The sequence below is a fragment of the Malaya genurostris genome, chromosome 1 (genome assembly GCF_030247185.1).
Source record: "Malaya genurostris strain Urasoe2022 chromosome 1, Malgen_1.1, whole genome shotgun sequence".
Lineage (NCBI taxonomy): Eukaryota > Metazoa > Arthropoda > Insecta > Diptera > Culicidae > Malaya > Malaya genurostris.
Genome location: NC_080570.1, coordinates 114273525 through 114288045, shown reverse-complemented (window position 1 = coordinate 114288045; position 14521 = coordinate 114273525). Strand labels below are relative to the sequence as shown.

The 14521-nt window shown below is 36.5% G+C and overlaps 3 protein-coding genes across 7 annotated transcripts; 1 reads left to right on the top strand and 2 right to left on the bottom strand.

Annotated features, from left to right (window-relative positions):
* The first annotated feature begins 3118 nt into the window (after positions 1–3118).
* On the top strand, positions 3119–4441 carry LOC131425435 (mitochondrial GTPase 1). Of its 4 annotated transcripts, none has more exons than XM_058587353.1 (3): positions 3119–3254; positions 3313–3647; positions 3709–4441. In XM_058587353.1, exons 2-3 carry the CDS (start codon positions 3328–3330, stop codon positions 4334–4336), a joined length of 948 nt encoding a protein of 315 aa, XP_058443336.1. In that variant the 5' UTR covers positions 3119–3254; positions 3313–3327; the 3' UTR covers positions 4337–4441. The 4 variants fall into 4 exon arrangements, with proteins under 4 accessions (XP_058443336.1, XP_058443337.1, XP_058443335.1 ...); XM_058587354.1 differs by having other exon boundaries at positions 3154–3193; XM_058587356.1 differs by having other exon boundaries at positions 3176–3281; positions 3342–3647.
* Positions 4437–5280, bottom strand: LOC131425436 (chromobox protein homolog 3-like). The gene is made up of 2 exons (XM_058587357.1): positions 5109–5280; positions 4437–5051 (listed from the first exon to the last, which is right to left on the bottom strand). Coding segments are annotated over exons 1-2 (570 nt in total). The 5' UTR covers positions 5110–5280; the 3' UTR covers positions 4437–4482.
* Positions 5281–7134: 1854 nt separating this feature from the next.
* Positions 7135–13126, bottom strand: LOC131440375 (uncharacterized). Of its 2 annotated transcripts, none has more exons than XR_009231384.1 (2): positions 12936–13126; positions 7135–7573 (listed from the first exon to the last, which is right to left on the bottom strand). XR_009231384.1 is itself a non-coding variant. In XM_058611635.1 (2 exons), the coding sequence occupies exons 1-2, from the start codon at positions 10528–10530 to the stop codon at positions 7250–7252; spliced, it is 339 nt and encodes a 112-aa protein (XP_058467618.1). In that variant the 5' UTR covers positions 10531–10896; the 3' UTR covers positions 7135–7249. The 2 variants fall into 2 exon arrangements, 1 of the variants encoding a protein (XP_058467618.1); XM_058611635.1 differs by lacking the exon at positions 12936–13126 and adding an exon at positions 10516–10896.
* Between the last annotated feature and the right edge of the window lie 1395 nt (positions 13127–14521).

Below are 14521 nucleotides of genomic sequence, written 5' to 3'. Positions count from 1 at the left end.
ACGCAACTTTGAAAAGGTGGAAGATACGTACATCGGATTAAAAGCTGAAGCCAAGCACATCGTACTTGACATCCATGTGTCAAAGACAAAGTACATAAAAGACAGGAGCTCGAGAGAAGATAATGTCAGCCACCCCATTACGAGTTCTGATTGGGGCTAATGAGATCGAAATGGTCGACGAGTTCGTGTACTTGGGCTCACTGGTGACTGCCGATAATGACACCAGCAGAGAAATGCAGACATGCATCTTTTCAGGAAATCGTGCTTACTTCGGACTTCGCAGGACGCTTTGATCGAGAAAGTCGTGCGAAGTTAACTATCTACAAAACTCTGATTAGACTGGTGATCCTCTACGGACACGAGTCCTGGACAATACTTGTTGAGGATCAATGTGCACTGGGTGTGTTTAAACGAGATGTGTTGTGAACCATCTATGCCGGAGTGCGGATGAATCATGAACTGCATCAGTTTCTGGGAGGACCAACCCTCGTCAAAATGGTCAAGACATGTTTCTAGAATGTCAGAGAACAACTAGGTTAAAATGTTCCTCGACAATGATCCGACCGGTATAAGGAAAACAGGAACGTAGAGGGCAAGATGGATCGATCATGATGAGGATGATCTTTCACAGCTATACAACAGAGACCCGCGAGGAAAGATAATGAATAAGTATCTTTGTATCAGGATCGCTTTAACAGAGGGGCAGTACGACCCCCCACGTGCCCCCGGGATCAAGGTCTTAGGGGGGCCTTGACGGGACCAATCGAGCAAAAAAAACAAGTTCATTCATTTAGAGGTTAGCCAAATTTTGTGCTAGGGCACATAACCGTTTTTATTATTTTTACGTTTCGTCTTTGACTCATCAGGGCAGAGCAGTTCAAATTGAACTGCTTAGTGCTAAACTCGGCAGTTCAATTTGAACCGCTAAGCAGACGTAAAGTTTCTGCTACTTACAGCGAAAAAAAAACATTTTGAATACTAATTATAGAAACAAAAGACTGTTTTAATTCTAAGGTTGATTTACTCTCGTGCATTATTTCGATTAAACCCTATTAAATGCTATTTATCATCAATTTGCTATTTGACATATAGAAATAACAGAAGCGCAAATTTTAGCTGCGTAGCGATTGAGCACTTATTTGTGTATTTGCTGTATATGTTGACTTCGCCCCACGCTCCTGTTACTTCTGTGTATGAAATTCAATATAGTGTGATATATTTTAAGAATGTTGCATGATACATGCTTTGTGATTGGATTTTTACAATCGCAATTATTGTCATTATAAATTGGATCATTAAATAGCGGCACTAAAACGAGAATAATTTTTGTCATTTTTAATGATGACTAAATAATGATGTATTTCAAATTTGATAGAAAACTCGTCATTACTGCACCATACAGATTCATTAAAATGATATTATTTTTTAGTAATGACATTTTTAATGACTCGTGTAAGAGCCGCTAATGAAAATAGTATTTACGGTTTTTATTACCAATCACAATGGTACATCTGTAAAAAAAAACATATACACCGAACTGGGAGGGGTTTTGGGGTTTTTTACCCAAAACATACACCACCACCCCATCCATAGAGCATTAACTTCCATGCCTAGTGCCGCGTTGGCAGTTCAATGCATAGGGCGCTGGTCTTACAAACCAGTTGTCGTATGTTCGAACCCCGACCTGGAAGGATTCATAGTGTCAGTAGAATCGTAGCATCAGCCATGCACTGGTTCTGTACACTCTGAATCGGCTGCGAAGTCTGTTGAAACAGAAGGTCAAATTCCACTACAGGAATGTAATACCAAGGCTTTGCTTTTCCATGCCAGCTAGAAATCTCCACATCAGCTAATGCCCAGCAGCTACTCCAACACATTAACACTTGGATTAGATACATTGTGATCAAAATTTCTGCACATCTCTTTAAGTATAGAATTTACTAGCATGACATTTTTAAACGTAACATTGGAACGGATCGGAGATTGACGCAATAGCACCAAAGATAAATAATAAAGACATGTATGTGCTTATAAATATTTTTGAAAAATGTGGTTCGTTCCCGGTACCTTCTGAAATGACCGCACTCACCGCTGGGTGGAGCGCGAGATTAATTGAATTGTTATCATTTCAACCAAAGTGTGCCATAAAATCTCAACATATACAAATGAGCTACCGAATCGAAAGGGTTCTCACGGTTTGACATTTGCATTATGAATGTATGATGGGAACTCAGCAGTGAAACCAATTTTTCACCATTGGTGCCAGTTTCACGGAGGACCGTAGATGTGCGCCAAAAAAAGATCGTGACTGTCATGTCTGGAAATTCGTTTGTGATAGCACGACGTGATGATCAATGGGCCGATAGATCTGAGCCAAAAGTGACAGAAACTTCAACAGAAGTGATCAACGTCGGTTTTGTCGGTTCATCGCTGTATATTTTGACAACGGTGATTACAATTTTAGCCATTTTATAATTATGGTCTTGTATATATAAGAGGAATGTTTGTGCTAAAATGGTAAGACCACAAACGAATATCCAGACATCACAGTCACGATCTTTTTTTTTCGCTCCGTGAAATTGGCGCCAATGTTGATACATTGGTTGCACTGCTGAGTTCCCATCATACATTCATAATGCAAATGTCAAACCGTGAGAACTTTTTCGATTCCGTAGCTCATTTGTATATATTGAGATTTTATGGCACACTTTGGTTGAAATGATAACAATGCAATTAATCTCGCGCTCCACCAAGCGATGAGTGCGGTCATTTCAGAAGGTACCGGGAACGAACCACACTTTTTAAAAATATTTATAAGCACGTACATGTCTTTATTATTTATCTTTGGAAAGACTACACTTGCGACAAAAAGTTCTTGGGAAACAGAAATGCCAAGTCTGCAGATATTGTGTGTTGCTTACTTCTGAAAATCGTGTTTTTAGACTTTCGTCCTCTTTTTTTTTTGCTCGCCAAGTCAGTTTTGTGTATCATACCTTATCGAGAAATTAAAGTCTACAGACTTTTTGACGGATTTACAGACTTTTGCAACACTGTCTGAAGATATTCGATTTTTTACTGGACATCTCTATTATGATATTCAGAAGTAAATTTGCGTCGGTGTGTAATTCTGTTGTGATGAACACAGTTCATTTATTTCTCTGAGAGCACATGGAAGATAAATCAAAACAAAAACGTAAATCTGATCTCGTAATTTTGTATGTTTTGCTGCCGCCTTCACTGAAGGCCTGGCCCTAGTAAATATCGCCGACTTTGGTATCTTTGTAAGTAACAAACAAAAATATATCTTCGCAGTAAAACCGTCCCACAATGAATCGATTCAGGACGAGTTTTCCAACTGTAAATAGAGAATTGCTAAACTGGTTTCCGGGACACATGGGAAAAGGAATCAAGCAAATGCAGCAGAAACTCAAACTTGTTGACTGCGTAATCGAAATTCATGACGCTAGGATTCCGCTTTCAGGACGCAATTCTGAGTTTCGTTACACAATTAGTGGGGTGAAACCACATGTTTTAGTACTCAACAAAAAAGATATGATCGAGAGGCGATCTCAACGAGCGATAGTTGATCGACTTCTTCGAGAGGAAAATGATTCCAAACATGTGCTATTCACAAACTGTAAGGATCAGTAAGTAAAATAAAGTTAAAATTTTGCTAGGATAATGTTAAAATGTTCTGCTTTTTATCAGATCTTGTGACGGAATACGTAAGGTAATGCCTTTAGCACAGGAGCTTATACTGGCTTCGAACCGTTACAATAGAGTCGATCAGAAGGAATACTGTATAATGATTATTGGAGTTCCGAACGTAGGCAAATCATCTCTCATAAACGTTCTACGTAATCGGCATCTGAATAAGAGAGCGGCTTCTCAAGTGGGGGCCGTTGCTGGAATCACTAGAAGTGTGTTGAACAAAATAAAAATATGTGATGACCCGTTGGTCTATTTGTTAGATACTCCGGGTATTCTGAAACCAAATATTGCCGATAACGAAATGGGTCTCCGTTTGGCGTTAGTATCATGTTTACAAGATCATTTAGTGGGAGAAGAATTGATAGCAGACTATCTACTTTATCTAATGAACAAGCGGAATAACTTCAAGTATGTGGAGCTAATGGGATTGAAAGAACCGTCCGATAATGTAGCCGAAGTTTTGATAACTGGTGCACAACATTTGAACAGATCTATTCGGTTACGGAATTACGATGGAACAATGCTAGTGCGACCAGATACCAAACTAGCGGCTAAACACATGATAAAAGCCTTCAGAAATGGTGTTTTCGGGAAAATTTTAATCGATAGTGATAAAATCGATTAGTTCGAGCATTTTCTGTGAAAACAGCCAAAAAACATACGAATAAGATATGTAGATATATGTATAATATATACAAACTTGAGAATGGAACGTTCAATACACATTAATTTTACAGATACATTTATTTTATGTAGTATATATTTCCTTATCTAAACGTCTATCATCTGTTCCAACTCAGCGGTTGGAATTTCTGTTCCGGGTATGGCGTCTTGACATTCTTCCATAGTCTCGGTACGTTCCTCTTCGTATGCAGCAAATTTAGCTCGTTCCTTAGCCTTTTCTACAACCTTGCTTTTTGCTTCGTAATATTCAATTACAATTTGTGCGTCCTTTTCGTTGACAACGGTAGCCGGCAGTATGTCCATCTCGTCTGTTCCATGCCATTGAACCAGAAACATGAGTTCACCACCACAATCAGTAGCTCCCACAATCCGATAAAGCAAGAGACCACGGTCGTAGCCTCTTGGTTTATTGATTTCTTCCAGTTTCTTTTTGGCAGATTTCTTCTTAGCTTCCTTGAACTCTTTCTGTCTGCGTATTTCTTCGTATTTTGCAATCAGCTCTGGGCAGTCAAGATTTTCCTCTGGTTCCCAGGTGTTGTCCGCGTCTGTGTAACCCTTCCACTTGAGATAATACTCGATCTTTCCTGCGGCTGTTATTCGTCGATCTAAAACTTTCTCCACAACATACGGAGCTTCATTACTTTCCTCATCAGTCACTGTAGCAAAAAAGCTTGATAAATCTGTGAAAATGGATGATTTATTTCGATGCCTACTTTTGCGGATTAGTAGTTTAGCGATAGTATCTATCTCAATTCAAACTTTAGTTTTTAATATTCATTATACCGAACGTATTGAAAATTTCAGAGAAATCACTATATAACTGTCTATATGACCAAGAATAAATTTTGTTTCCAAAAACTGGCTTGTAAACAAATCTCTAGAATGTCATCGTGAATTTGACTACCGTAAATTAACCTACCCAATTTAAAACTTGAATTACTTGCAGCGCTCTTGTCGTTGAATAGTAAAACTAATGCATACCTGTTCGTACCCAGTGAGTCCGATTATCGACCAGATTATCCGACCGGGCACTATCATAGCTATAGCTTCATCGTTTAAGTTGCCTATAGCGTTTAAGCAGACCCTGTCAGCTTGGAGCGAAACCAATCTTCAGTTCAGCAACGCCATCGCACGGCATCACATTCAACATATCATGTCAATTGTATGGGTGCGCAGTGCTGCTATTTTGGCGCGCACGAATTTGACATTTCTCTCCCCTACTTCTGTGTACGAGATTCGATGCGGACTCGTCTGAGGGCGCCATGCTTGCAAAAAAGGATGTTGCCAATGAATTGTTCGGGAAATGTGAGAGCTGGATATCTTGTTAATATGGTGTCTTTGGTTTAAGTTACCACAAAATAGAGAATAACAACTAACAATCTCAATGTGACAATCAGATGATGTGAAATTTTTTTCTGTTTTCGAGAAATATTGCAAATAAATCATATGTTATTACATCGATACAACATAATGAGAAGTTTACATTAGCTTGACTGAATACTGTGAACGATTCTGATAAGAATTTATGTATCTTTTGGGGTAATATTACAACCTTTTGAATGAACCTTGGAGACCTATAGTGCTTAGTTCGTTTGAAAGCTACTGTTGGGTCATTGATCAAGTTCGAAGATCAAATGGCTGTTATTTCTGGTTCCGGAGATATAATGGTATAAGTGACGTAACCGACTAACTACACTTTTCTCATTGTATTAAACTTCTCGAAGATAATCAACAAATTTCTAAACACGTAGGCTTATTTAAAAGCTACAATGTGGTCTCCGATCAAGTTTGGAAAGTTATTTCGAGAACTTCCGGTTCGGAAGATGTAATCAGTTTGGTGTTTTTCAGTGCGCCAAAACTTCTCGGCGATTCCTGAATCGAACTTGAAAGTCCTAGACATGTTTAAAAGCTACTATTAGGTTATTAGGTTGATAAGCCCACAGCATTACCGTTCTAAACATAACTGTATATTTTAAAATTCCATTTTTTTTCTAAATTCGTGGTATATGCACCTCCCTGCTATGGAAGCTAGTTCCTGAAACCAACGTATTTTGCTTTGGTGGCGTTGTTGTCAACAATAGGTTAAGCTACGTTCATACCATTTTGATGGTACGCGCACAGTATATAGTTATAGAAATTCGTACCTATACTGAAAATCTCCAAATTTTCAATCCGGAGCAGAAAAATCAAAAGTTGAAGAGTTTTTCTTCGGCAACCGTTGGGTAATATTTATTGTCTTGTATATGTTGTCAAAACAGTATTTAGTTGCACTTATATCGTAAAAAAAGTAGTGATATCCTATACATTATCTCCGAAATGATCAGAGTCATTCCAATAAAGCTCTTGCTGTTTGTTTGTATTTTTAATAAGTATTAGTAAATATAGAAAGAATGGAATGAATATTAAGAAATAATTTTAAGGCTTAGACTTTTTATGTCTATTAATTTAATTTTCTTTTTTAATTTTCAGGATTCGGATGATCAACTATAACCAACTACACTCGATGATTTTCAAGAAGGAAGTGAGTTTATTCTCTTTCCTAGAGCACGTTTTAATAGAGCCGTAGGTAGTATTGTCGTATGTTAAACATATCGACCATGATTAATATATGTACAGGTGTATACATATCAATTCTTCCCTTTTTAAAGAGTTTTCTTAATAATAATATTTACAAAGTGTATTTGAACTTATTTACAGAAAGCAATAGAAAAATAACAATTTTTTTTAATAAATTCAGTTTTGAAAGGATTAATATATCCTAAATGTAACTAATCAAGTTTAAACAAATATAAAATTTTGAAATTCAATTACTTAAAGTTCTGAACGGACTCTATCCGAAATGATTTTGACTCAATTAACGATCATAATAAAAATCTGGATTCTCTGTTTGCTTCCGAAGACGCTTTGAGCGTCGAAGACAGCCTCCCGGCAAGTTCGCCGTTGAAGCTTTTCTTTTCCGTCCGACCTTCGCCAGATCATGCTCCGAGAATCCCCGGAACAGGTTTTCTTCTGAGCCGCTTCCAGCTCCATATAATGACTCCTCTCGCTCTAATATTCCGAATCTATCAGCTTCCGAACTTGGACCCATCATCATGTTTGGCCTTGGCTCCGGGTCTCGATCCTTATAGCGTCTAATTTGTTTTCGGTGCGCCATTATGGCCACGTTTCCAAGCAAGATCTGGAATGTATTTAACGAGAATTGTTTTAGTAAAGTTGCCTTTACCCATCTATTAGGTATATAATGATGATGATTTTTGTACCAAACAGTATCCCCTTCCATCAGATCATCCAAGCTGTCATTTGACCTCTTGTTGATTTTAGGAAAATCATTTATTTTATCATCATCAGGAGACTGTGGCAAATTTAAATAATTTTTATAATGACATTTAGGATTTAACAAATCAAGCATCGTCTTTGGATTATAACTAAAAACTTTTTCAGAGGGGAATTGCCCGCTACTAGTCACTATATTATTTCTATAGTTCATTAAAAATAAATTCATCTGGTTCTCCATATCAACATTAGCCAAATCCGGCTCTAATAAAAACTTTTTTAATACTTCTTTCGTTGTTCTTACAAGTCTTTCGGCTTGGCCGTTGCTTGAAGGGTTATATGGTGGACTTTTCAACACCTTAACTCCTTGCCTCTCTAAAAAGTTTGTAAATGAGTATGAATTGAATGGAGGACCGCCGTCAGAAACCAGAACATCTGGTAAACCAAATCTAGCAAAATACGCTACCAATTTCTTCACTACCTTAGCACAATCCGTGCCCTTTTTCATCCAATCTACCTCCAACCACTTTGAGAAAGAATCGACAATCAATAGAAAAGTGTGGTGAGAAAAATGAAAAAAATCGATATGAATTCGACTAAAAGGTCTAGTAGTAGGTGTCCAATGAGACAAAACCTTTGTTTTTGGCACTACTACCATGCTACTACAAACTTCGCATGTCGTAACATAATTTTCAATATCTTTATTTATCCCAAACCAGTACACTTGTTTTCTTGCCAACTGTTTCATTTTAACCATTCCCGCGTGATTGGCATGCAAAAGTTTAAGTATTCCGCTTTTCATTTTATGTGGAATCACCACTCTATTTTGATACAATACGCATCCGTCAATTATCTCCAAATCATTCTGATTGGAATAAACGTCTAAAAAGCGTTTGTCCAACTTTTTCGGCCAACCATCACGCATAAAAGTCATAATCTGTTTTAAGAAAATGTCGTCATTTGACTCTTTGGCAATAATAACAAAGTCAATTGGGAATTCATTGCTAAAATTTATGCTTCTTATAAAATTTTGATCTAATTCTACGGTAACCGACTGCTCTAATGGGAATCGCGAACAGAAATCCTCACTACCCATTTTCGCAGAAGGCCTGTACTGGTTTTCGAAGTCATAAATTGATAATTCAAGAATATATCTTTGAAGTCTTGTTACAAATATTGAATTTTTGCCTTCTTTGCCGAATATTCCTATCAATGGCTTGTGATCAGTGTAAGCGATGAACTTTTGACCATAAAGGTATTTGTGAAACTTTTTGATTGTACAAACTAAAGCCAAAGCTTCTAAATGAAGAATTGGATATCGCTTTTGCGCGTCATTTAAAGTAAAAGAAGTAAAGCAAATTGGCTTTTCTCTGCCATCTATCACATGTACAATAACACCACCCAGACCATAGCCTGAGGCATCGGTCACGACCACAATTTCTTTCCTGGGATCATAAAAATCAAGTATGTTCGCTGATATCAAAGATTGCTTACTATCTTGAAATGCTTTTTCGCAATTTTTATCCCAAACGAATTTTACATCTTTCCTCAACAAATTGTAAAGATAAAACAATTTGGAAGACATATGAGAAACAAATTTATTATAATAGTTGATTAATCCTAAAAAGGATTTCAACTCATTCTCATTCTTAGGCACTTTTGCTCTTTGTATAGTAGATATTTTTTCTGGACTAGGTAGTAACCCTTTTTCACTTATTATGTGTCCTAAATAATTTAATTGAGAAACAAAGAATTTGCATTTTTCTAGATTTACTTTTATATTTGCCTTCGCAAGCCTATCCAAAACTAAATACAGTTTATTACGACAATCGTTCAGGTTTTCACCCGCAATCAGTACGTCGTCTAGATAGCAATATACTCCAGTAATACCATTCAGTATTTGATCCATAACTTGTTGAAATATTGAGGCGCTAGAAGAAGCACCCTGTGGTAACCGGTTGTAAGTAAACAAACCTTTAATAGTATTTATCACCATGAATTCCTTAGATCGTTCTGTCAAGGCTAGCTGTGTATATGCGCCTTGCAAGTCAAGTGAACAAAAAACCTTGCAATTTGCCAATTTAGCAAATAAATCATTAGCAGAAGGTAAGGGATAAGTATTCGGTATTAAAACTTTGTTTACCGAAACTTTGCAATCAATTACTAGTCTAATTTGGTCATCTTTCTTTATAACTACTATCACAGGTGATGCCCATTCGCTGGTCTTTACCGGCGTTATCACATTCTCTTTTTCTAACTTATCCAAATATATTAAAACTTTTTCCCTTAGTCTGAAGGGTACGTCGTAAGCTTTTTTAAAAATTAGGATTTCCCGTTTTATAATTAAATCTGCTTCAAATCCCTTGATGGGTGTCGAAAAATCTTTTTTAAATACTTCCAAAAATTTAGATTTGATTTCATCAATAAACTGTTCACCCTTTGGCATAGTTGTGTTGTTTACGTTTTCATACAAAATATTTTTACTTGAAAAAGTTTCTCTCCATCTTGGAAAAAAAATATCCATCCAATTCCCTCCAAATAAAGGCATGAATTTATGATTCGTATTTAGAATCAATAGTTTTAAAATATTTTCAACACCATTTAGTGCGACCAAGACATTTGTCTCCCCTTCAATCTCAAGTTTAGAACCATTTACAACTAACAGTTGTTTGTCACATTTTCTTAAGGATTTATCAAAAAGACTCTTAAATTGATTAACACCCATAACAGTTACCATTGACCCACAGTCCACTTCCATTCGGGTCATAATATTGTCAATCGACACATTTATTATACATGGTTTACTTATTTTATCAAAAGACTTAGCATGCATGCACTGTAAATCACCTGAGTTCCACTCATTCCATTCCTCCTCACTGTCCGTGTCCATCCTGTTATCTGTCGTCATCCGGTTCATAAGAGAAGTCAGGTCTTTCTCTGCACTAGTTCCAGGTTTTACTGTATCTATAAACCTTACAGCGTCTCTTTTTAAATTTTTTAGCTTAAAGCATTTTCTCTTAATATGACCCCTTAACCCACAATGATCGCAAATCATGTCGGAGTAATTTCGTTTGAATTTGTTATCAAAATGAGTGTCATTGTATCGATTGTTTCTGTTATAATCGTGAGGTTTGAATCTGTTATTATTGTTGTTTTGACAGTATTTGTTATTGTATCTAAATGTTTGATGTGTGTTTTTGTTGTAACTATTTGTGTTGGGTCTACCATATTGTATTTCTCTGTTCTGTTTGTGTTTGTAACCTTTGTCACCCAAACGCTCATGAACTGGTCGTTTAATAAAATTTATATTTTCAGGCGGGCCATATGCACTATTAGTAGAGACTGTCCCAAGATTAGGAAAAAACGAATTTACTTTTAAGGTGCGCGCATTATCTTTCGCCATACACCACGTAGTTATGAATCTGTCCATTGTCTCCACGGTCAACTTTTCTTCATTTAATAGCAACTGTTTGAGATTCTCATCTCGCAGACCGGCTAGGATTCTGTCTTGAATCGCTAAGTTTTTGAATTCACCGAAACCGCAGAACTCCGCCTGCAATTTTATTGCCTGTACGAAATCCTCGGCTGATTCGTCAGGTTGCTGAACCCTGTTACTGAACCGAAAGCGTTGAACCAGGTCTGGCTCAGTCTTATCTAGCCTTTGTTTTAATTTACCAATGATTTCACTATACTTCGCAGTAGCAAGAGTATCTTTTGTGTAAAATAATTTTAGCTGAGAGTAAACAAATGGTCCGCACAAATTCATGAAATGAGATTTTTGCATCGGTTCAGTAACCTGATTTGCCTCAAAGGTAAATGCCAACCTATCGGCCCAATCCCCGAAGGAGGTACCTTTACGGTATGGCTCGATTGTTGATGCCAAACTCATTTTGAATAACTTGATCTCTACTTAAGAAGAATAATCAATAATTGAATCGATTATACAAAAAAAATCAATGATGCACAGAAAAAGTACAGGTGTGTAATGTCAGAGACATAACTGGATATCGTGAATACGAATAAAACTGGCACTCTTTCTTTACACTTCCGAATATGAATTAGTTGATCGATTGTGTTAATTGTGCAAGTTTTGTCCTTTTACAGTACTAGAATTTGAAACGATACACCCAAACTACAGATTAGTTACATCAAACATTCTGACACACAAATATTACAAAATAACCAGTATAGTTATTTATAATAAAATATTGGCGGTTTTGGGAAGAACCTTTTATGAAGGCGTGCGTGCAGGGCCAAATTTTAAAATTTTCTAAGATATTAAACACTGATTGGATATAAACAATTTTGAACACTGTTGTGAATTTAGAACTGTGAAAATTGCAGAAAAACTGATCATTTTATCTTAGATTTGCACTGCACTGCTAATTTTAATTTTTGATTTACAAAGAAGCAATCTTTATAGTTCTTTAGGTAACATTTAAAGCCATTAGAAAGGCTGACTTTGCATAATGTTCCACATTGTTGTCCATTTCCCGTTGTATTTTGCTCCAATACAAACAACCACCAACAGGATGATGTAATCGATCTTCTTCGAAGGGAAACTGGCTCTGCGACCTGAGCGTTTGAGGTTTTGCACAACGCAAAAGATATGCTTTCATTGACGTCTGCTCCACCTGACGACTGAAGTCCAAATGAGAGTTGCGATCTGAGCGTTTGAGGTTTTTGACCACGCAGAAGATGCACTCTTCCAAGCTGCTGGTCCCACGACGTCTGCTTGCATCCAACGCACAAGAAGAAATGATCGAATTTCGACCACGGTTCTCCTTTTATAAGCAGTCAGTTGAAGATATGTGCCTGACTACCTCAAAATCGTCGTCCTTGCGCGAAAAAGCCATGCAAAAGTAAAGAGATTTCCGCGTTGTTTTCAAAGTTTGAGAAAACTTAATTTTTGAGTTGTTTGTGGTTATCTCACACAGTTCAAAATATTATCCTAAATTCCTGATCATATTTTTGATGAAATTGTGAATGAATTATGTTGCTGCCGTTAATACAAGTCGAGATATTCACGATTAAGTTCTGCCCATTCTTCCATATGGCTAATTTTGAAAAGGCACCCCTTAGTAAAGTAAGTCGTATTCACGACAAAAATCAACAATAACAATATAAATAATCAAATTATCATGCCCAATAAACGGAATAACAATGTTCAATATCAATCAATCAATGGGGAAAAATATAAAATGGGAAAAAACGAAATGTCTCATCAATCGGCTTCACTTTTCATAAAATAATCATAAATGACTTACCAGATACTATGTCCGACCTTTGCCAGCAATTTTACCAAAAAATTCTTTTAACACAACTCTTCCGTGTGAAATTTTTGTTATCTTCCTCAACCAATGTCCGAAACGGGACCTTTATTAATATTCTACCGAATACGAAGATGTTAACCCAACGACAAATCACGATGGCCGCTGAAAACTCCAGCCGTATCCAATTTCCACTCTGCTCTGAAACGTGTGATGTCCGTCCCACCGCTACTGTTGATTGGACACCTTCCAAAGCCAACACAATAGTTTCGTGTCTCAGCAGCCGAAAACTGCTTCCACAGGAAATGTTTCACTTGTCCGCTGCTTCATCCAAGCCTAATAGCTCAATGGCTGCCCTTCCACGGGACACGTTGTCGTCTTATAATTTAATTCGTCGACCCTTGCCGCTCGCTCCGTAAAAATCACTTCAAATTTTTACCACCAACGATATCGCGCTCAAGATCTCACTTTATCAAAAAAAAATCCCATCCTCGTCGCCACTTTTTATGTCTATTAATTTAATTTTCTTTTTTAATTTTCAGGATTCGGATGATCAACTATAACCAACTACACTCGATGATTTTCAAGAAGGAAGTGAGTTTATTCTCTTTCCTAGAGCACGTTTTAATAGAGCCGTAGGTAGTATTGTCGTATGTTAAACATATCGACCATGATTAATATATGTACAGGTGTATACATATCAAGACTAATACTAATTACAATCAGAGTTACCATATTCACAGATTTTTCTGTAAAACCATAGATTTTTTGTCTATTTTCCCACGCATATTCTGTGTCACAAAACACACATTTTATCAAAATTCACAGATTTCTACAGATTTTTATGAATATTTCAAAAAAATGACAGATTTTCAAAACGTTTTTCACAGATTTTCACAGATTATGAATAAAAATATGCCTCATAGATGGTACATAGATATTTCGAGTTGAAACACAGATTTTAAAATGGCAACTCTGATTACAATACGGAATACACTGATAAAAATTTGTACGATCGATTCATATGTAAACAGCAATTCAATTTAATGTGCTTTTTCATTTCAATACAAAACCAATGCCATTTGTTTCAAGATTTCATGTGCAAATTCACTAAGATGCAAGATCAGATTATTTTCCATATACCATTGATGTGTTTTTCCTTTGGATGTGATGTGTTTTGCTATTGAATTGAACTACATGTGTGAAACACTTCATTTTCAAGTGGAAATGAATACAGCACAAATGTATGTGCAAAACACTTGATTCGGTCAACCGTGTTTCAATTGAAATCTATATGAAAAACAATGTGACATTCATATGAAATACATATAGAATCTGGAGGTAACGATATATCTTATCATTTTTATGTGCATTTTAGATAAATGTAACATGATTTCCACTAAATATCAACAGGTTTTACATTCATTTTAGGAGTTGAATGTATGTTTTCATGAGTTTCATGTGTTCCACAAGTAGTGATAGCTCAAATGCTTTGCACATCATGCTAGCGTGCAAATTATTTTCAGTGTACTCCGACACGTTTTACTCTTTGAGGCAGAGATGCCAGATAATTTCAGAGAAAA